Source organism: Pholis gunnellus, assembly GCF_910591455.1.
Source record: "Pholis gunnellus genome assembly, chromosome: 22".
Classification (NCBI taxonomy): Eukaryota; Metazoa; Chordata; class Actinopteri; order Perciformes; family Pholidae; genus Pholis; species Pholis gunnellus.
Window position 1 is genome coordinate 12,395,802 of NC_136549.1, and position 21,900 is coordinate 12,417,701.

The window sequence follows — 21,900 nt, forward strand, 5'->3', positions numbered from 1 at the left end:
ACTGCCCCTCTAGGGAGATCTACAGTGCTTGCTGATGTGATTCACACTGACTGGGGGTGACCTTGAGAATTGGGACACACACACACACACACACACACACACACACACACACACACACACCAGAACACTCCCTACAGTAATTGTTACTGTAACTTGTGTTGCGTTTTTCTCGCTGCTCTTGGTGTTTTTTTTGTTAACTTCTTCTCCTGCTTCTCCCCTTCAGGTCAATGTGACGGTTGACTACATCAGAGCAGCTACTGGTCCGGGAGAAAGCACCCCTGCATTCTCCGAACGCACCTGTGCCACAGTCACAATTGGCGGCATGTAAGTACCACATTGTGCCACCACTTTCATTTTAGTCGGTTCTATTTAGGTTTATTCTCCTCGTTTTTATACAATTCAAAACAATGCCTTTCTGTCACTGTATTTTCTGTATACACTACCTTTTTAAAAGTGGGAATGAAGCAGTCTACCAAAGTTAAGCTGAATTGCTAAATGATTTCCACTCTTAACAATTCTGTAACAAACATGACAAATGTAAACAAAAGATTGTGTGCAAGCGCACAGCCATGTTGCGTCACAAGGTCGGTTGGCTCGGCCGAGTTTCAACAGATACAATGGTAGAGACGGAGAATGAGGAGCCACGTGACCGAATAAGACAAAAAGGAGGCCACGATTGTGTTGCTCTGTATTGTAGGTTATAGCCAAGCTGCTGCTGCTGCAGCGCTAACGTGAAGGAGCCCTCCGATGGCCACTTACTCCAGCTGCAGCGCACAATGAAACCCCCCCACCCCATCATCAGGGACTTCACTAAAAAATATCATTTTATTTCACCAGCTGTCTCCCTGTATAAAGCTTCTGACACAGTCATTTGTAAATGCTTAGAACTTGTAATCTCACCGTCAATCACAAAGTAACCTGAAAGTGCGCCTTTTTGTATTTTAATTTTCGGGGTCGCCTCAGTGCAAGCAATTACTTTCTATCTACAGAGACTGCTTTGAGGAAAACGGGTCTTATCTGTTCGAAGCATGTATTTTATACATAAACATGTATAAAATGTTATGATATAAATGTTCTTAAACTACTTAGAGGTTCAAATTGAATGAAAACCAGATGGAGGAGCTTTAATGCCGTATGATTTTGAAAATCACCATCAGAAGTCTGCTCTGACACAAAGCACAGTTACATGCACACATGGAATAAACGATCCCTTTTCATCATCAACCCAACGGTCTTGTATCCGGGTGTGTATACAGAGGTAAGGACCCGACCTCACGACCAGCCAATTACAAGCCAGAATTAGCAAACTGCACCAGCTGCTCCGCAGATAACAGTTGGAATGGCCGCCCCGTGAAAGCTGAGTTCATGGGGGCGAAACAGTCACCGGTTCAAATGTTTCCAACCTTGTGTGACCTCGTCCTTCAACCTTTCATGAACTTGTATTGAATTATTCACAATTCCCCCGCTTGGTGCACTCACTGACGCAAGCTCAGTCGAGGCTGAAGAGTTTACTTTTTTGTGCCCATCGTTCCTTTCTCCCACACTTCGACCAGAACACCGATGTCCAAAGGGCTGGAAGCCACTAAGTGCTGCATTACGTCCAACAATACTCCCTTCATCCTCTCCTCAGTAACCCGCCGAGGAAGTGCTTAGTCATGTGTGCAATGTCAACATTTAAGTGACCTTTGTTCCTCTGCGATGCCACCTCTGGGATTCATCATGACCTTATTTCTTTTTAATATAATGCCAAGGGGGTTTTGCCTGTTTTTTTTTATTAAAGTGATCTCTCTCTCTCTTTCCTCTAGTAACATAGCGGAGGCTCTGGTCAGTAAGGGCCTGGCCACAGTCATCCGATACAGACAGGACGACGACCAGCGCTCCTCCCACTACGACGAGCTGCTTGCCGCAGAGGCTCGGTAAAGGAGCACGCCACATCGACACACACACACACGCACATACACACACACACTCTCACTCTTTCAAACATAACACCTTCACCCTCACTCCAGCCACCTCCCTCTTACCTGAGCCTGCACACTTGACACAACGGGTCGCTCAAACGCGTGTTCGCTCTCATAAAGGTGCCTTCTTCCTCTTTGCTCCTAATAAAATCATGCATGCGCACACGCGACACAAATCTCTTTAGTACATGCACATACACACACACACACTCTCTCTCTCTCTCTCTCTGCCATCCACGAGTTGTGTGTGACCTTGACAAATGTAGCTCTTGGGAAGGGGAAGACATTTTTTTTCCAAATTGCTTTTACCCTGTGCCGTTACCTAACATGGCACAGGTGAAGCAATTCACTTATTATTTAATAATTATATTTTAGCAAAGCCACCACTATAAGTCCCAGCCCATCACAATTGTTTCTACATTTCCCCCAGAAAACACATCATTGGTCTCACATATTCACACACTTTTTTTAAATTTTTTTTTATATATACCGGTACATACATGCTTTGTACAAACGTACATTTTCCCGAGCGCTGGCCATTAAATCCGGGGCTCTCTTTACACAGGCCCTATGAATATAATTATATGGAGGTGCAGTGGAGAGATTTAGTGCGAGCTTTATTGCTCTGCTATAGATTAAGATCTGCTGGCTATAGGTAGAGCAGATGAAGCCACAGCCTCCTTTTTATAGGACTAACTCTTTCACTCCCCCCTCTCTCTCTCTCATGCAGTGTCACTGCCCAACCGCCCTCCTTTCCTGCTCTCTCCCTGCTCCTGCTTTCCTGTTTCTTTTGCACATTTTGTCCTTATTTTTTCCACCTTAGCCGTTTTCAAATGTGTCCTTCTTTGGCCTTGCTCGTCTCTGTCCTCACATCATCCCCCTTCTCTCTTTCTTGCTCTCTCTCTCTCTCTCTCTCTCTCTCTCTCCCTGGTGGGGTCTTATTAGAGTTGATGAGAGGTTTCTGTCTATAGCCTAGGTTTTATTTTTAGTTCCCACTGCACAAGGCCAATGGCCCGCAGCCTTTAAGGAACCTCCGGGCTATTAAATGTATATACATGCTCGCATAAATGCCCTTGCTCCATCATAGTGGCAATGGCCTGCTTCGCAGTGACCCATAGGTGGCATTATTCCACCCGGCAGCCCCAACCACAGCGGCCCTCTTCATCTCATTCGGCCCTTGAGGCTTTTTAAAGCGGCGATCGCTAGCACCCATCATCATCATCATCATCATCATCATCATCATCATCATCATCACTGAAGCCCTAGCTGGCACTCAAGAAAGCAAACCCTTGTTCCTGCATGTCTCCGCCTTCCTTCCATTCCAACAATAATCTCTCTTCCATTAGAATTTCAAATTGAGCTGTTATGGCTTTTCAGAGAAAATCCACCGGTGTGAATTCCATCCTCCTTTCACAAAGCCACAATGGCCCCCTCTGTTTGTATCTGCAGTGATTACTCAAAAGCGCTCCCATTTCCCCAGGTCTGTTAGGCCTCCAGCGTTCTGCTCTCTCAATGTGTTGCGATGGTGCTTGATCTATGTTTGTGTTTGTGGTTTGAATGACTGCAGGGCCATCAAGAACGGCAAAGGGCTGCACAGCAAGAAGGAGGTTCCCATCCACAGAGTGGCGGATATCTCTGGGGTATGCGTCTCTTGTATACACATGTTGTTATTGTACACGAGGGAATAAGAAGACGCACTCGTATCATTTTTATATTTTAAACTGTGTGCTCATTTACAAAGTTACTGACTTGTTCCACCACGATCTGTAATCCTCGGCCCTGCCCCTCCCCCTCCCCCTCCCCCCAATCCCTGATACTCGCAGCCGGTTTTCTCATCTTAAAGAAACTAAGCGGCCTCTAAAAATAATCAGCGCCATTAATAAAACCATCAGCGGTGCTCGGTCCTGGCTTGTTTACGTGTGCCCAGGGGCTTGATGGGGACATCATTTGGCTAATGAAGCCTGATTGGGAATGCTCACCAAATGAACATTAGTGCGGGAAACCCATAAAATCTCTCACTAACAAGTAATGGGCGATTGGTCCACATTGTTTTTAAGCGCGTGTTTTCTCTTCGCAGGAGACCCTGGAAGGTGGTTTTTAAATTTGATCCCTGTACGTTTTCTGTTCACCCCCCATTCTCGCGCTCTCCTTCAATCTGTGTTACATGTTTTAGTTCCGTTATTAATTCTAGAGACACCGCTGACTCTGTTTATTTCTAAAGGGACATTTCCTTTTTTTTTTTTTTTTTTATATCTTAGTTTTCACAAGGGATTTAGTCCTACGTGGCTCGGGGCTGTCGATGTGCACTTCTATACCAAAGTGCCGTCTTCATTAGGTCGCTATACGCTGCGGCCGTCCAAAGTTGTCAAACTGAGTGGCTGGGTTAGATGAGCTCACTTGGAGAGTGGGACTGATGGCACTCACACAGACGTTGAATGCGGCACTATAACGGGTCCTTGTCGCTGGCTAGCTTCTGTTCTTGCAGCCATCACTCTCACACCTTGTTTTTTTTTAAATCTCACAACTCAAAATGCTATCAAACACCAACAAAATATGCAAAAGCTGTAACCGTTCAAGTGGCTTTTATGTATCCCTGTACTCGTCGACTAGCTATCTCCTTATACATTTTGATAAGCCGCTTCACGGTCTACAGTGAATGGACTGACAATTGAACTTCAGAAACATTAGCATCTCATTGTCTCTCTCAGTTGAGCTCTCTAGCACTCGCACTTGTAGGCTCTAGAGAGACATTTGGTTAATTTAATCAGGCCCTCTTTTTCTGCACTTGTCCTTTTTTTTTTATTTTAGCTCAGAGTTGTCCACTAGATTTGTTGGTCATGTACAAGTTGCTGTTTAATGCGCCATCACTTGCATTTGAACAGAGGCATTCAGCCAAGTTATTAAAGCTTTTTTTACACCAACAGGACTTTAGTGTCTGGCTAATAAGTGCACATTGCTCTGCATAACCGCTCTCAGACGTGATGGTGGTCATTGTCGTCATCGTAACCCCCCCCCCCCCCTGATGTCTTCTTGTGTCAGCAGGACAGATGAATTACTGGACCCTGTAAAAATAATGATGACGGGGAATTGTTGTGCTGACCGAGCAGCCCTGTGCTATTTCATCAGGGGTTTAGTGCATTTTATACTTATAAACCCCCCCCCCCCCCCCCCTGAACTTAACTGGCTAAATTGATCACATTCTATGTGCGGCAATGACTTGGGAGTAGTTTCAAGGGGGAGGTGTTCAATAATTAATTTACTTTAATAACAAAGAAAAAGCAATATATGCCACATCCTACCTCCAACCGGGTGGTTTCGCACATCTCACTCATTAAAAGCTGTCCCAGTGACCCAGCGCAGGGCTGTGGCTGGCGTTACGTTGCGCCGCGTTTGTGCTGCGTCATGCGTTTTGTGCACCGCGGAGCCCTCCTGAACTCTTCCCTTATTAGTGCCAACCCTGTCAGTGGTTTAAGTCACTGCCATTATATGCAGCTGCAACTCCTCCCCCTCTCTTAGCCTTTCCAATAGGACGCGCACAGGATTTTGCAGCACAGTCCAGGATCGTTGCCAGCCGGTGCCTGTAGCTGCGTGCGTGCGTGCGCGCGCGTGCACCAGTTGTTTGGCTAGATAGGCTAATGTAATGAGCATTCTAAAGGACCAAAATAGCACATCCTTCCCCTCCCTGCCCCTCTTTTCTTTTCCCTTTTCTCCGGTGTTGCCACACGCCCACACACACACAGCCGTGCACGTGCACAGGCGCTCCCCCACGTGGGAAATACACACTCTTATAACGTCAGCGTTCCTTCAGCTCGGCGGTAAAGGTTTGCTGAAAGGGATTATGTACATCGAGTGGGACGCGGTCACAAATAGAGCCCCGATAGTTTTATAAACGTATAGTGTAGGAGATGAACAGGGGGAGGTGGGAGGAGGGCGGATAAAGCACTTGACTCACCTCGTACCTCCAAAGGTTGCATAATGAGGTCCTCTCCTCTCTCATGGCTCTTCCTTTTTTTTCTGAACCAAGTTAGACCGCACAGCCCACTCGCTTTAGGTGCCGAGAATGTGTTTGTGTAAACGGCAGAGTGTTTGGTTCTGTCGTCCTCCCACTCGAGAGGCTATTTTGGACCGGAGTGGGTGGAGTTCAGGTGGTGCATCTCGCGGCTAAAGCACTAAAACACACGGTGACCAATTGTTGTGCCTTGTGTTTTTTTTTATCGTGTATATGAATCTGCCACTGCATCACCAGCCCTGCCTTGAATACGCAGGATTTAGCTCCGCTTGGCGCAGGCACAACAATGAGCTAGTGACTCACCGTTGCAGACGGAGATGGAGGCAGGAGGGGAGAGGATTATTTTTGATTGCACGAGCGGACTTCATCAGGCCCGACCACGTTTTTAGGAACTCCACAAAAAGCCCAAAGATTCTGGCGACAATTAATCCATGTAGTCTGTCTTCAGGTTGATCTTTGTCACACTGTATGAAATACTTTCAATCTTCTATTTTCTAATCGCTTGAAATATTGCCACAATTGTGTGCATTGATACCCATTTAATGCATCAGATATCAACAAGTGTACACAGGATTATCGATGGTGTCTTTGCTTTACAACTGTTTCACAGTTAATTCATTGAGCCAAATCTAAAAATGTGGTTTTCTAATATTTATAAAAAAATAAGTATCTTATAGGAAAGTTGCGTACCTCCATAAAAAGGGTCTAAGCTCACCTTTCTTTCCTTTTCTGTCCATTAGGAGGCGCAGAAGGCCAAGCAGTTTTTGCCCTTCCTGCAGAGGGCCGGACGGTCAGAAGCTGTGGTGGAGTACGTCTTCAGCGGATCCCGCCTCAAGCTGTACATGCCCAAAGAAACCTGCCTCATCACGTTCCTCCTCGCCGGTGGGTAGAGCGCTTTCTCTTACGCGGCGCGAAAGGTCGCTTCCTTCAGTGTCCTCTAACCTTCATCGCTAATGTCTTTGCATGCACTATTTGCTGCCATGTGAAAGTTCATTGGCATAGCATTTAGTAAAAAAACTTAAAAGTGCGAGTGTATTGGAGCAAATACATGCACGTTGAGACTTCTGCCAACTCGGATAGCAGAGTTCAGGCTGCCGCCACACCTCCCAGCAGGCCATCCTGACAGGGCAAGGGGTCCCACAGTCTGCCCTCTTTCATAACACCAGGGTTGGCGTGAAGCCTGTGTCCTGTTCTCTTGTCCGCTACCTGATGCGAGGTATAGAGCCAGATAATGACTCAACAAATCGCTGCGGCTCTATTTCTTGACAATGAATCGATTAGTCAGTGGAATACATCTCCCTGGGTTATTGGATAATATATTTTTCCACTATTTCCTCACATTTGAATAAATAATGAAAATAAAAATAAATTATTTTAGCACTTTCTCCTTTTCAGTGTGAGAAACTGACGTTGGTTCCGAGCGAGATGTAGATGGTGTGATATACAGACCGTTTGATAGGAGGTCTAGTCGTTTATTTCGGCTCCTCGAACCGCCTTGACAGTTTGCGCGAGTAATAAAAACGCTGAGACTGTATCTTTGGCAGCCAACAATGATTTGCACATCCTTCCAGATCATGGGAATGGCGCGAATGCTTATCCCCCTCCACAACGAATGATGCTCTTTGTTATAGGCCGCAGTAAAAAGCCGTTTCAATCCATCTCCATTTCTGTCATACCTTTTGCAGCCATACGTTTCCAGTCGGACCAACGCCGCGCGTTTCTGACAAACACTCGGTTTAATTGTGCGTGGCTGGATCGTCGATGCATTCATTAATTTTGTAATTTGCTTCTGATTGTCTTTGCGATCCACTGATGGTTTTTCGTAATTGCATTTAACTTCTTACAGCCGCTACAGGTCTTTTGTATTGACGTGACCCCTGCCAATAAGCAGGCTTCGATATAGGGACCCTGCGAGATCTTTTTTTTTTTTTTTTAGCACTGGTTTGCGACAATTTGCCCTTAATGGGAGTGCTTAGTGAACATGTCAGGTGTGTGTGTGGGTGCGAGCGAGGTGTTTACATAGGCGGTCTACTTATGGAACCATTTTATTAAATCAAAGGTTATTAGAAAAACCACGAGAAGCACATTAGAGCCCATCGCCCCAGAGCTTATTTGATTAAAGTCGTCCCCAGAAGAAAAGATTCATGAGACGACGCGTGTCGTCATTAATACACACATAAGGCCGCATTAGCCCTGATGGATGCAAACAATCCCGTCTTATTTTGTGTCATTTCAACCTCTATTCCAGTTAAAGACTTCCGTGCGAGTTATTCTTCACATGTCCGCCTCATTGTCACCTTTTTTTTCCCTCCATCTTGTTTTTTCTTTTCTTTGAGAGATGAGATCTTTTATGAGATCAAACGTTATGTCTGGGGGGGGCCATGGCCTCCGTGTTTCTGTGCATGTATGTTCCTGTATGCATAGTTTCCTTTATCTGATAACTGATGTGAAGCCATTCATGAAATACAGCCCCTCATCGCCTCTCTACCTCTAATCTCCCAGCGCTTCCTGTCTCCTTCCACTTTCCCCGTCAAAGTTATCTTTCCCCATGTTTTATTCACCCATCTGTACCACAGGCTGTGTTTCTGAAATGACACGCAGCTGATAAATTGGCTGCCACGAGCCTCTCGTGTTTGTCTGTGTACGAATAACGGCTGACCTTTGACCTTTTCTCTTTCAACTACCGCGTATCCCCGTCAGATAATGAGTCGCGTTGAGAGCTGCTCTCAGTCGTGCGTTTCTTTTGCTCCGTGTTTTAAACTTCAATCGGCCTCTCATCGTAGCCGTATCTTACCCGGCACAGTTTCTTCCTGCTGGGATATAGTTATGTACATATTGAAGTGAAAAAAAAAGAAATATTTGTTCAAAAGTCAATTGAAAGAATGGAAAATGTCGAGTGGCATTTGCATTAAACTCAACTCTTCTGTTGCATTATATATGAACGGGGGGGTATATACAATTCTTTTAAACAATGTCGTGAGGTATGACCGTAATACTTTGACGAGATCAAGTTTCACAATTATTTCTAATTACCGCCTTCATTCGATATTAAAGGTCGTAAGCCGAGCTCCGTAATTGTAAGTCGCTTTGAGTAAATAATAACTACATGCGGACACGTGGAGAATACATTCAGAGGACGCTGCTGTCAAAACAACTCTTGCATTAGTCATCTGCTTCATTAGCCCCGTTGTCTTCGTACTGTATTCATCAAGGCCACATTTTTATTCTTTAACAATGTCGTGGGAGGCCGTTGAAGAACAAACTGTTTACAGTAACGCTGCGAATGAAATGATCCCAAGGCAGTAAGTGATGTAACAAAGCCAGTCACAAATTATAATCGCAAACACACAGAACATTGATCTTTGAATGTGAACTACCAGCTTGCTCATAGCCGGCGGCGTCTTTTCTCCCTCTTTTAGCCATATTATTTAGTCCTGGTTTAATACTGAACCCCCATTCAGAGTTTGTTTTCCACCGAGGCGCCTCAAAGCCTCGGTGTCTTCCTCGCACATAGTCTCCTTCCTTTTCCAGAGTTTTCCTTGATTGGTAAAGACAGTGCTTTAAGAAAGAATATGTGGGGGGGGGGGGGGGGGGAGAGAGAGAGGGAGATGCCCATGCTTCAAAGAGGTCCGGAGGTGTGCTTCGGGAGATGAAGGGAAGTTCCCTTTCCTCTCCTCCCACGTCACCTTTCCTTTCTTCTCCTCCTGGCCCACGTGGTGTCACTTCTGTATACAAGTTTGATAAAGGGTAAAGGAGTCATCCTGTCTCCAAGAGGGAAAGGAGGACTTCTACGCAGGAAAGGGATTTGAGAATATGGGGGAGGGGGGGGGGGGATGAAGGAGAAACATGATGAAAGGAGGAAGAGGTGAAGTAAGAGCTTTGGAGGCAGAAAGGACAGAGGAGGGCAAAGAGAAGTGGGTTTAGCAAAGGGCTGACAAAAAGAAAGTGCAATTGATGTGGAGTACGTGGGTATAAAGGCCTGTTGAAGCTAAGGGAGACCAAGCGGGGAAGAAGGGCCATAAAAAGTTTACTAGCTTCAATAGCTTTAGAGTTTCCAACGGAGGCCGCGGCAGGTGAAGCGTACTTTCAAAGTTACTCGGAAAGGTATGTCGAGCAGCAGTCTGTCAAAAAGATGGAACACCCATCACTCGGACACAAAGATCTCCAGCGTCAGCAAGAAGCATTAGCCGTGTGTGTGTGTGTGTGTGTGTGTGTGTGTGTGTGTGTGTGTGTGTGTGTGGCTGTACACCTGTGTAGTGGTACACTTCCTGCAGTGTGTGTGTGAGTGCAGGAGATTGAGAATCTGTAGACTTGTACCGTAAAAACAGGAAAGTTTAGCATAGTAGCAAATAAAATGTTCCTGTGCTCCTCTATGACCTCGACATAGAAGAGTGACGGCAGCGCTGCATCTCATCGAGATTCATCAGAGACTCATTTTAAGGTCCGCCACATAATGAAGTTGCTGGTAAGCAGGAAATAATGTCCTAAACGCTTCACTGTAAGCTATCAGCTGTGATCTTGAACATAAAGATGGGCCGTGAGCTGCATCGGCCGACAACAAATCAATCATCCGCCGACGCTCGCGTCTCACCCCAAGTACTGCGTAACCCTAATAAATAACAAATTGTGTTTGCTATGCATGAGAAATAATTAAATGTGAATTTCATTATAGATGATTATGCCTCTGTCTAGTGAAGGTGACATCTGATTTGTGCTCCAGTGTTTAACCATAATTTTTAATAAGTAACATTTTACAGCCCTTCTTCAAGCCGACTCCTTGCCCAGGTTGCATTATCCTACCTGCTTATGCACAACGGACGTTTTTGATTGAAAGGATCACGTCCTTGAAAAGATGCTGAACTTCTCAACATTCCCCCGTTTATTCTTAAAAACTAAATTTTACAAATGCAGTGTTTAGAAAACATTCATACATCAGAGAGAGCCGTGGTGAGATAATGGTAAGACGGAGCGATGGATGGTGAGGATAAAAGAGAGATAGTCTGACGAGCCCCTCATTCACCCTCTATCTCCCGCCTCCCTGCAGCTTTCACTCACTGGTGAACTTCCTGCTTGGGACTCATGAGGAGCTACTCATACAGGGAAGATTAATAACGAGGCAAGCAAATTTAAATGGAATGGCATGTCGTACGGGTGATGGAGGTACACTTCCCTTCGCTTTTTAGGTCTTTGTTTGTTTGCCTGTCGCCGTGCTGATTATGTCCCGTCAGCAGCTTGTCAAAAAAAAAAAAAAATCGAGAGTTGGTAACTTAATAACATTTAAAAGATGGACGCTAATGGAGTTCATGCTGAGCCGACCGCGTCCTGAGAGTATCCGTTTGTACCTGCAGACGTGCCAAGGTGAGAGCTCCACGCATCTGGCAGGTTATGAGCAAAAAGTCAGTAGGCTAATCAATATTTACATTATTGTTATAGGAAAATTGTGACATGATGCATGTGTGTGTAAATTGCAGTGATGGCACAGCAGCAGCCCCCCCCCCCCCCCCCCCCCCCCCCCCCCCCCAGACACATTCCTACAAGATGAAGCTCATTATCTCGCCTGGCTCAGTAGCGGAAGAGAGGTCGACTCGATGCTGTTCCCGCTGTATGCCGGGTCAACTGAAAACACATTCATTTATGGGAGCATGGAAATATATTAGAAAGGAAACTGCTTGGCAGAAATGAATGCATGTCATTTCATCCAATTAGATTTGGTTTCCCGAGAACCGGAATGAAGACCATTCCTCGCTGGAAAACAACGCAGCCTGTATGTGTCACTGTTCCAGTTGTAGTGTTAGATTACTCTTAGAAGTACTCCAGTTGAATAGTATGGCAGTGGGATTAGGAAAGAACAGTTAATTGGGAGATATACATTCACATTCTTGGTATTATATTGGCGTACACGGAACATGCTGTACGCCAGCGTCCTGTGTGTTCGCTTATCCGTGTAGTGTGACGTCGGTATGCCTCGTCAGTCTTCCAGATCAGATAAGATGGACATCCTGTCGTTTGACCCAGATGTTTATCCCGGTGACGGGCCTGAGTTATGTGTCAGGGTGCAGGTTGGAATTGGCTGTGCTAAGTGACTCCCTGGCTTGGTCTAAATGCTGCAGGGGAGGTGACTACAGTGTGTGTGTGCGCGTGAGTCGAAGATATTGTTAAAAAAAGTCTTTCTTAGGAGAGCATGTGTGTATTTGACTGCAGATATGGATTTATGTCTCAGACATATTTTATTGGACTTCGTATATAGGATCACTACATTCATATTTGATTAATCCCATTTGTTTTTTTGGGTTGTTTTGGTTTGTGCTGACTTAACAATTGTTCCTTGTGTGTGCCTGGAAAGCCCTTTGAATCATTATGCTACAACATTAATCACTACTTCTGTGTATTACAATCCCAAGCACTCACGATTCCTTCACCTTTCCGCGCTCCATTCACACGGTTAAATGCACTTGTTGTAAGTCACTTTGCATAAAAGCTTCGGCGAAATTAACGCAATGTAATGTCGTCTTTTCTATGGATTATGTTCGGAAAAACACAGCTCCAGCTCTTATCGTGGCTCCGGCCAACCCACCTCCCTCTCTCGCAATGACTTCATACACCGGGTTTTTTTTTTTGCAAGCGTGTGCAGTATTCACCCTGCCATTGTCTTTCCTCTCTTTTTCCTCTTCTCTTTATTCTGCATCCCTCCTCTGTCCTCTTCTCTTTATTCTGCATCCTTCCTCTGTCCTCTTCTCTTTGTTCTGCATCCCTCCTCTGTCCTCTTCTCTTTATTCTGCATCCCTCCTCTGTCCTCTTCTCTTTATTCTGCATCCCTCCTCTGTCCTCTTCTTTGTTCTGCATCCCTCCTCTGTCCTCTTCTCTTTATTCTGCATCCCTCCTCTGTCCTCTTCTCTTTGTTCTGCATCATTCCTCTGTCCTCTTCTCTTTATTCTGCATCCTTCCTCTGTCCTCTTCTCTTTGTTCTGCATCCCTCCTCTGTCCTCTTCTCTTTATTCTGCATCCCTCCTCTGTCCTCTTCTTTGTTCTGCATCCCTCCTCTGTCCTCTTCTCTTTGTTCTGCATCCCTCCTCTGTCCTCTTCTCTTTGTTCTGCATCCCTCCTCTGTCCTCTTCTCTTTATTCTGCATCCCTCCTCTGTCCTCTTCTCTTTGTTCTGCATCCTTCCTCTGTCCTCTTCTCTTTATTCTGCATCCTTCCTCTGTCCTCTTCTCTTTGTTCTGCATCCCTCCTCTGTCCTCTTCTCTTTATTCTGCATCCCTCCTCTGTCCTCTTCTTTGTTCTGCATCCCTCCTCTGTCCTCTTCTCTTTGTTCTGCATCCCTCCTCTGTCCTCTTCTCTTTATTCTGCATCCCTCCTCTGTCCTCTTCTTTGTTCTGCATCCCTCCTCTGTCCTCTTCTCTTTGTTCTGCATCCCTCCTCTGTCCTCTTCTCTTTATTCTGCATCCCTCCTCTGTCCTCTTCTTTGTTCTGCATCCCTCCTCTGTCCTCTTCTCTTTGTTCTGCATCCCTCCTCTGTCCTCTTCTCTTTGTTCTGCATCCCTCCTCTGTCCTCTTCTCTTTATTCTGCATCCCTCCTCTGTTCTCTTCTCTTTATTCTGCATCCCTCCTCTGTCCTCTTCTCTTTATTCTGCATCCCTCCTCTGTCCTCTTCTCTTTATTCTGCATCCCTCCTCTGTCCTCTTCTCTTTATTCTGCATCCCTCCTCTGTCCTCTCTTTATTCTGCATCCCTCCTCTGTCCTCTTCTCTTTATTCTGGCACTGTTGTAGCCACAGTGTCCCACGTGGAAGCCCTGTCCTGGTCCACTTCTATAAATACTTTCAGATGATTTTGGCCATCAGTGTCTCCTCCTCCTCCGCTCTTCACAAAGCTTTTTTTATTTTACTAAATATTTGAATATAATATAGGATACAATAAATCATTTTATCACAGTGAAAAGACGCAAATGTTTTAATGCAAAACTCCAATTTGCATGTCTAATTGTTTTTAATGCTCCCCGCTGTAAACTGAAGACATTACGTCTCACAAAAAGTTGACTCGACGGTTCTTCATTTGGTGCTGACTCATTTCGCCAATCCCGGGTCATTTTCCCGTCCTCTGCCCGTGTGAATACGCTGATGTGTCCTGTTCTTGTGCTCATAACTGGGACAGACGCTGGCAGAGGCTTCTGTAGGGAACAGAAAGTTCTTCTATCTCGTTCTAACTTCAGCCAAGGAACAAATGTTAAGGTTGGCTGACTAGCTAAATGGGGGCCTTCCATAAAACATCTACCACAGTTCTGCAATTCAGTTAAAAAAAAAAAGAATAATAATTCAAATGTGGCTCGTATAACATAGCTTAAGCTATTTCCTCTGCTCGTATTAACGGAGAGAAGAGCAGCCAAGACTTAGAAACACCTGGTACGCAGTGTCCCAGATTAACGTCACTGTTGAGCACCGTTGCGTTCACTGATTTTAAGATGAAAGTACCAACGTCAAATGGGTGTTCTTATTTAAAGGGGGGGGGCGGGGGGGGATCTTAAATCCTGTGTACGGTTGCCCTCCCCCAATCTGAGAAACGCATCATCTAATATATTCTTCAGCACACTCGGCTATGCCAAGTGCTTTCTTTTTTTTCCCCCCCATCACCGTCACATTGGAGCGTGGAGCTCAGCGGCGTTCTCTGGAGTGAGAAGTGGAAACTCCCTTAATATGAATTCATCACCAGTCAAAGGAAACCCAGGGGAGCACGGGGAGAACATGCCAGACCTGCATGGGTCCTGCAAATAATTCATGGTTTGGTGACCATGGCCTCAACTCATCCCATTTTCCCTCTATACACATGCAGCGTAACATATAGAATAGTACGTCCTAAGGGACAAAGGAGCGAGTGTCACTTGAAGCTAGGTGTGCTCCTGCAATAGAGGCTGCGCATGCGCGACTCATAGAGTGTGAAGACTTTGGACAAAACCTAAACTTTCTGTCAGGGAAAGCCTCTCTCTGCCTTACCGTCGCATTCATCTTCAAACACAAACTCTCTCTTCTGCTTATACCCTTTTCTTGCCTAGGCCTCCTTTTTATCATGGTGTATTCTTTCACACGGGGCCAACATGAAACGATACAGGCTCAAACGACTCAAAATCCAGCCGGGCTGTTTTGTTTTTGTTTCCTCCGGTTAAAACTGCTCAGACAGAAGCACTCTGTGCACTCCGGATTGACCCCTTGGTGACCAATCATGCATTGAGTGCTGATGATATAGTGTGGCTGGTTGATCTGTGCCTTGCCGCGGACGCACCTTTTGTGAAATACTGTTGCTAAATGACTGTGACCTCGACCTGTTAAGAGGGACGAGACGGATGCGTGAAGCGGCATCAGTTGTTCAAAGTGCCACAGGTCCTAAAAACTGTGGATAATATGACAAACAGATATTCATATTAATGCCCACAGTATTTCAGAACCTTTTTGGTACAAATCCAGTTATGACTCCTGGTGTTTTAGCACTTATCAAGCCACACAAATGTTAAACCCAGGACATCGTGCTGTTCCTGTGATTAGCTGCCACGTTGACCTTTTTTTAACTCTTAACGCAATTGTGTTGTGTCTCTGGCCAGGTATCGAATGTCCACGCAGCTCCAGGAATATGCCCGGAGGGGTGCAGGTGGCGGAGCCCTTCAGTGACGAGGCCATGCTGTTCACCAAAGAGCTGGTGCTGCAGAGGGAGGTAAGCAAGCGGTGCAGCGCCATATTCTGCTCCCGGGCTCGTCGGTTCCCTGCTGTTTCAGTGCCCGTTCCCATGTTCGCTCACTCTTGGGTGTTCTGCTGTTTTGGCACCCACATGGCTGCATTTTATTTTCACAAGTTTAGTCTGCTTTTAAGCACAGGCTCACTTTTGTTCATATGTGTGAGAAGAATGTCTATTATACTTTAAATGATTACACTGAAGACCGCAGTAGCTGCTTTGGCTTGGCAACACTTTTCCATCAGGTGTTCTGACTTTGTGTTCGTGCGATCGCCACATTGTTCCAAGCCCATTTCTTTTGAGCAACACATTTTAAAACTTCTTTAATTTCATTTTTGTATTTAAAAAAAAAAAACAGAAAGAAAGAAGTAAGTGAAAAAAAAAATGAAATTATTTGATTGTCCAGGTAATTTGTCACTGTCAAGTAAACGCACTATTTAGAAGACGTTCTTTAAAGACAGGAGGTGTCTTGTTTGGACAGAAATTCATGTTTTTCCTTTTACCTCCGACAGTCTGACATTTGTTTTGAAGCCTGACATCAGAAACAGGCAGCACAAGTGTTGGTCCGCTGACTTTAACACAATCATTAAATTGTTTACTCCCAAATGATCTTTATTACAACATTTACAGCACATGTACCTCGAGTGCTGTAGAATCTCAATAAAATTCAACTCCAAAGTGACCACAAGACTAACTCCAAAACACACACACACACACACACACACATTCCTCCCCCGCTTACTCCCAGTTTATGGAAAGCTCACCTGATAGAGGATCAGAGCTCCTGGGCTTTAGAAACCTCCACTGTGTGCCTGTTCATTCACATGCTAATAGGTTTTTATAAGAAGCAGTGAACGGACCAGAACCATAATGGAACCAGCTATAATCCTGCCACCACTTATCCGGTGCCACACACTCCCTCTCTTTCGCTCGCTTTTGACTCCCACTCTCTCTGTTCCCATCGCTGGTTTTTAAAGGGCTATTTTTGTGCGCAGGCCGGCTGACTCCCCCTGTCCTCCGCTGTTTAATTGTCATGGAAATGTAGCCGTGGCCCGGCGTCAGAGGTGGACAACTGTTCGTGTGTCTGGTTTTTGTGTGCGAGTGGCGAGCCAGTAGTATAGGTTGGATTAATGCAAGCAACAGGGGATTTGTGATTGACAGAGGGATGCAAACCTCCCCCTCCATGAGTCAGTGCAGTGCAGAGGTTTCTCCAGCACTGACATGTTGCTATGCATTTGTATTATTCTCCCAGATGCACATGTATAAGCGCAGATGCATAATTAATCCGATTTTATAAGACTTTGTACACATGCTTGGCCACACTCTGCTCGGTCTTTTTCGAATGCAAAATGAAGTTATCGTGCGCATAACCTCCTCCGTCCGTACACACACACGCTGACACACACATACACACTTTCTCACACATTTTCTCCCTTGCCAGTCATCGGTGGTGTCAGCAAGTTTTTTTCCTTTTTCGCAGATAGCAGGACAGAGCCGTCTAATGAGTGCGGGGGCCGGTTGGTTGGTTGGCTGGCTGCACTGACCTGCTGTTACGGGCTAATACGAACACAAACACACTCGCTCTCAAACGGACACGTTCAAGTAGAGAACAGCACAGTTAAGCTTTCACACATGAGAGCTGTCACTTTTCCAAAAAAAGGAAAAGAAGAAGGCGAAATCATTATCCAAAAGTTACCGGTTGAAAATCCCTGTTAAGAATCCCCTTGTTAAAAAGGAACACGGCGAGAGGACAAAAAAAAAGACTAAATAAGTGACACATCGAGCTGGAACAGAAGAAAACGATGAGTGCAATGTTCTAATCTACACAATGCCAGACGCTGAAACAGGAGAGCGTTGCATGGATGGAGTGACAAAGGTGAGAGGAAGTGCAGAAGCGCTTAACGAGAGACGAGCAGCAGGCAGAATAAAAAGGGCTGCGTTCCCTCGATCCGTCCTCGTCTCCTTCTCTCCTCTCCTCTCCTCGTGAAACGGGTCATAAAGGTGTGTGTCAGCGTGAACACGGATCATTTGATTTTCATTAGCATAAGATTCTGCTCTGAATGGCGACTGATTGCGGAAGCCTTTCGGAAAGATGGCCTCGCGTGAATAACATTTGATTCGGGTTTATTTTGCATTCATCAAATGTTTATCTCGCTCGCGCCGCTCGACAGACATCTTTGAGTTGTGTAGGGCTTTGTTGATTTGATGACATGTTGACTCAATGGTCTTCGAGCTGTTTCTCTCTTTCTGGTCTCCTTTTTGAAAGTGGGTTTAAGTGCAGGCATGAGCACGCTTTCCCTCTTTTCTTGCTTTCTCATCGATCTTTCACTCACAGCCCCCCCCTCCTCCCGCTTTCTCTTTTCCCACTCATTTGTGCCTCGTTCTTGCCTCCCCAGTTTTGAAATCTCTGACTGACATTTGCTTTCAGCGCCCTCCCTCCTCGCCTGCCATTCGGCCTCATCTCCCTCCTTCCTCCATTTCTCTCTCTCTAAACTGCCACACAGCCGTGTCTTAATTTCTCCTGATGCCGGAGCGCATAATTGATGTGGCAGCCAGTGAAGGGAGAGACCCTGGTTTTCCATCTCCTCTATTTACCCCACCACCGCCGTCTCTGCCACGTTTTTTAGGATTTCTCTCACTTTCAAAAAAATCGCTTTTGTGTTTATCTGCTCGTGTCTTCTTTTATGCCTCCCTCCCTTCCTCTCCTTCCCTGTCTCTCTCTCTCTCTCCCTCCCTCCCTCCCTCCCTCCCTCCCTGCTCACGCTGCGTTGTGTTAATCTCTGACAGACAGCGCTCCCGTTCCCAGTGTGGAACCGAAACAGCAGCACAGAATTCTGAAAGCACATTGGTAAACACCACTCCCCAGACACTTCCCTTTTTATTTTAATGTCTTCCATTTAATTTCTCTCACCTCCCACCTTCCATTGACAAAAAAAACAAAAACATCCATTCAGACTCTCTCTCGCTCTCTCTCTCTCTCTCTCTCTCTTTTTAGCTTTTGGGTGGCAACTTCAAACGCTGAGCCTCACCAGGAAGGGAGGAGGACGGAATACTTTTACCGCATTGACGCTTTTATCTGGGATGAGTCAGCGAGAGACGGGACGTAATTAATGGCGTAGCGATGGTTAATAAAATAAACACGTCGGCGAAACAATATTTAAACGGTTTCCCAGCGTCTCATTAAAACCGTGTATGTTTAATAAGTCTCGTTCCGAGCTGAGAGGGCTGCGGTTTCAGAAATGTGATGCGCGTCGTACTTCAAAGACCTGCGCCGGAAAAACATAGTCGATGCTCTCAAGCGGGATAAATATAGTTTTGTATTAAATTTCAGCTTCTGCCAGCATTTGCATAATTTCACATGTTTCTATTACAGTAACCAAGTTGCACGAGAGCCGGCTAAGTGCACAGTAATATGCGCCGGACTGATCCACCTACGTCCACCATCAGTCCTGTTGACCTCATTCAGTCTGGGTGGTCCCTCATCTACCGCCCTGGCTGCCCACTCACCGACTATTTATCCAATCCACACGCAGAGATGCTCGCGCAGCTTCCATTCTGTCGCTCACCTCTTGGCACGTGAAGACAAACGTGCACGCCATGGTGCGTTTGGGTTTTTTACTCAAAGTATTTTTGTTTGAAACCCAAAGTCCTCCAGTCCCTGAAAACTTTGTTTGTCTGTTTAGTATGAAATTATATTTTCCAAGGTGGAGTTATTTACTTTAAAGTTTGACAGTAGTGCACGTCCTCATACTTTAAAAACACCTCACATTTCAGCTGCAGTTGAAAAGAAATGGCGTGTTAATGATAACAAATGTTAATTGCAGTAATCAGGCAAGAAAAAACTCCAGAAAAACCAAAATTTAATTTGCTTTCTAACATAATTGCCATCTGACGGGCACCTACCTCTGTCTCTGTGCAGAATGTCAGTTTTCGGTGGCTTGCACGCTGCGCCCTCACATCCCGAACCCTGCCTGGACGCGCTTTTAAAAACGTTCCCCCCTGCACCCACATTGCGGGCTGCTGTATAGGTGGGGGGGGGGTTTGGCACAGGCTGGCTGCAGACCTGCGGGAGGCGGTGTTGTGAGTCACCGTGCTAATGCCTGCCTCGACAGATCTTGGAGCTCTCTGCTTTAAGAACTGCTCTTGGTGAGCGTTTTTAATTAAACGTTAATACGTCCGACACCTTTTGTAATATCGAGAGAATTCTGCGTTCTGTTCGCTGCATGGTGATTCTTCTAGTGTCGCTGTCGAGGTAGTTATTTAAGAAAATGACTACGGAAGCTCCAAAGCCCTTTTTAAAGATGGGTTTTGGGGACAGCCGTATAAATATACAGCACGTAGCAATTGGATAATTGAAGTGTTATCGAGTTGTCTTTTCTTCCATCTCTGTGGTCAATGCAACTCCAATCAATTCATTTAGCATTCTTCGCTCTCTCTCTCTCTCAAACACACACACACACACACAGAGGCGCACAGAATGCATCCTTCATGCAGTTGAGCCTCTTTTCTACGTCTTATTTTGCCTTTCAGGGCCGCAGGAGAGCATCGGATTTCTCCACAGCCTCCATGCTTTCTCATTGATTTCCGATCACGCTTGAATTATTTTGGCATGAGGCCGATTATACAAGTGCTGCTTTGACCATGTCTCCTCCTGCCCCCCCCCCCCCCCCCCCCCATTCACACACCTTCCTCGCATTCTGTCGTTTCACATTGGCCCGTTTTGTTTCGACGTCCATATGCGCCTTTTGCATAACCATGCATGGATGTGTGTGTACGACTGTGTGTGTGTGTGTGAGAGGGAGAATATGAGTACACATAATGAATAATGCATGGTGTGGTTTCCTGGTCAGCGAGACAGACCGACTGTGGGGACGGTGAACGGCCCCTCAGGTCCTTTTCTCTCCACCACACACTGGAGTTAAACCACGAGTGCAGAAGGCGGCCCCACATCCAGATGACTGGGATCGGTCCCCCATCCATTCATAACCGCAGCAGCCTGGACTACCACACCACAAATATCGAACCCTTTTTACCATCAAATAATAAGCTAATTCTACTAGTGTTACCGACAGCACCGTGCTGTTGTGTAGTGCTCTGCTTATCTGAGTGATATGACCCAGATGGGGCCTTTTTTTTATTATTATGAAAAATGAATCATCATTGGCAGATAACGACGTTTTGAAATTGTAAACGCTTGTTGCCGTCGTTGCTCGTGTTGATGCACTTTTTTGATGTTTGATCCATTTATCCAGCTATCTGGTATCGAGGCCCTTTCATCCCGGCCGTGAGTCACGACCGAGCAACAGTTGTGTTCCTGTGTTGGCGGTGGATGAGTCTCGCTTAGTATTAAGAGTATTAGCGGCAGGGTTCCTGGCAAACCTCGTCTGTTTGCAAGATTACATTTTGTACATTTTGTACGTTTGAACTTGAAACCCACCCAGTCGAGCCTAACGTCATTAAAAGCAGTTCTTTATTATTGACTTATGACCATTAATTCTGATGCTCGCAGAAAGCCCGTGTGGATTGCAAGCGTCTTAATTGGTGTGGCGGGGGAAAGTTTGCAAACGAAGCTCTGCTCGGCCCGTTTGTGTGTGTGTGTGTGTCGGCGTCAGTCGGGCGCCTTCGTTCCTTGAAAATGGCGGATTAAAGCCTGAAGGTGAGCGGAGCGGCCCCGCGTACGCACATTCACACCATCGCGCTGACGGGAGAGATAGATGGGGCCTGAATAGAGATGGAGAGATGAGAGGAAGGGAGGAACCACGCTCGCCGCTTTATCGCCCCAACTCGTTTACGAGGGCGACCTTGTGCTTACCGTGTGTGTGTGTGTGTGTGTGTGTGTGTGTGTGTGTGTGTGTGTGTGAGAGATGGGATTGCGACTTCACCGTCCACCCTGATAAGCATACCCTGGAAACAGTGCAGAGGCACACAGGCGCACACTGTGCTCGGGGACCAGCCGAATCCTCTTAGCCTTTCCCTCTACATGAAGGACACTGCAGCACTCTTCCACATCAATGAGGGCGGTAGTATAATGCGCTCATACACTTGCACTGTACTGTCTCACACTATATCACTCACTGTGTTCATCTCATCTTTAATTCTCTTTCTTTTCCTGCGGTTTCCCTTTCTTTTGTTCTCTAATGTTCCGCCCCCTCCAACGGTGGTCTACATTTCAGCCGCTTTTCTGTTAGATGTTGAGGTCACGACTTGCTGTTA

The 21,900-nt window shown here is 45.9% G+C and overlaps 1 protein-coding gene across 1 annotated transcript in view; it reads left to right on the top strand.

Moving 5' to 3' along the window:
* The window catches only part of snd1 (staphylococcal nuclease and tudor domain containing 1), a 143,941-nt gene that overhangs the window by 29,474 nt on the left and 92,567 nt on the right, over positions 1 to 21,900 (top strand). The window contains exons 12-16 of the mRNA XM_079184164.1: positions 224 to 324; positions 1,806 to 1,916; positions 3,529 to 3,601; positions 6,711 to 6,852; positions 15,560 to 15,669. Coding sequence (XP_079040290.1) covers positions 224 to 324; positions 1,806 to 1,916; positions 3,529 to 3,601; positions 6,711 to 6,852; positions 15,560 to 15,669 — 537 coding nt within the window. The remainder of the gene's footprint in view (positions 1 to 223; positions 325 to 1,805; positions 1,917 to 3,528; positions 3,602 to 6,710; positions 6,853 to 15,559; positions 15,670 to 21,900) is intronic.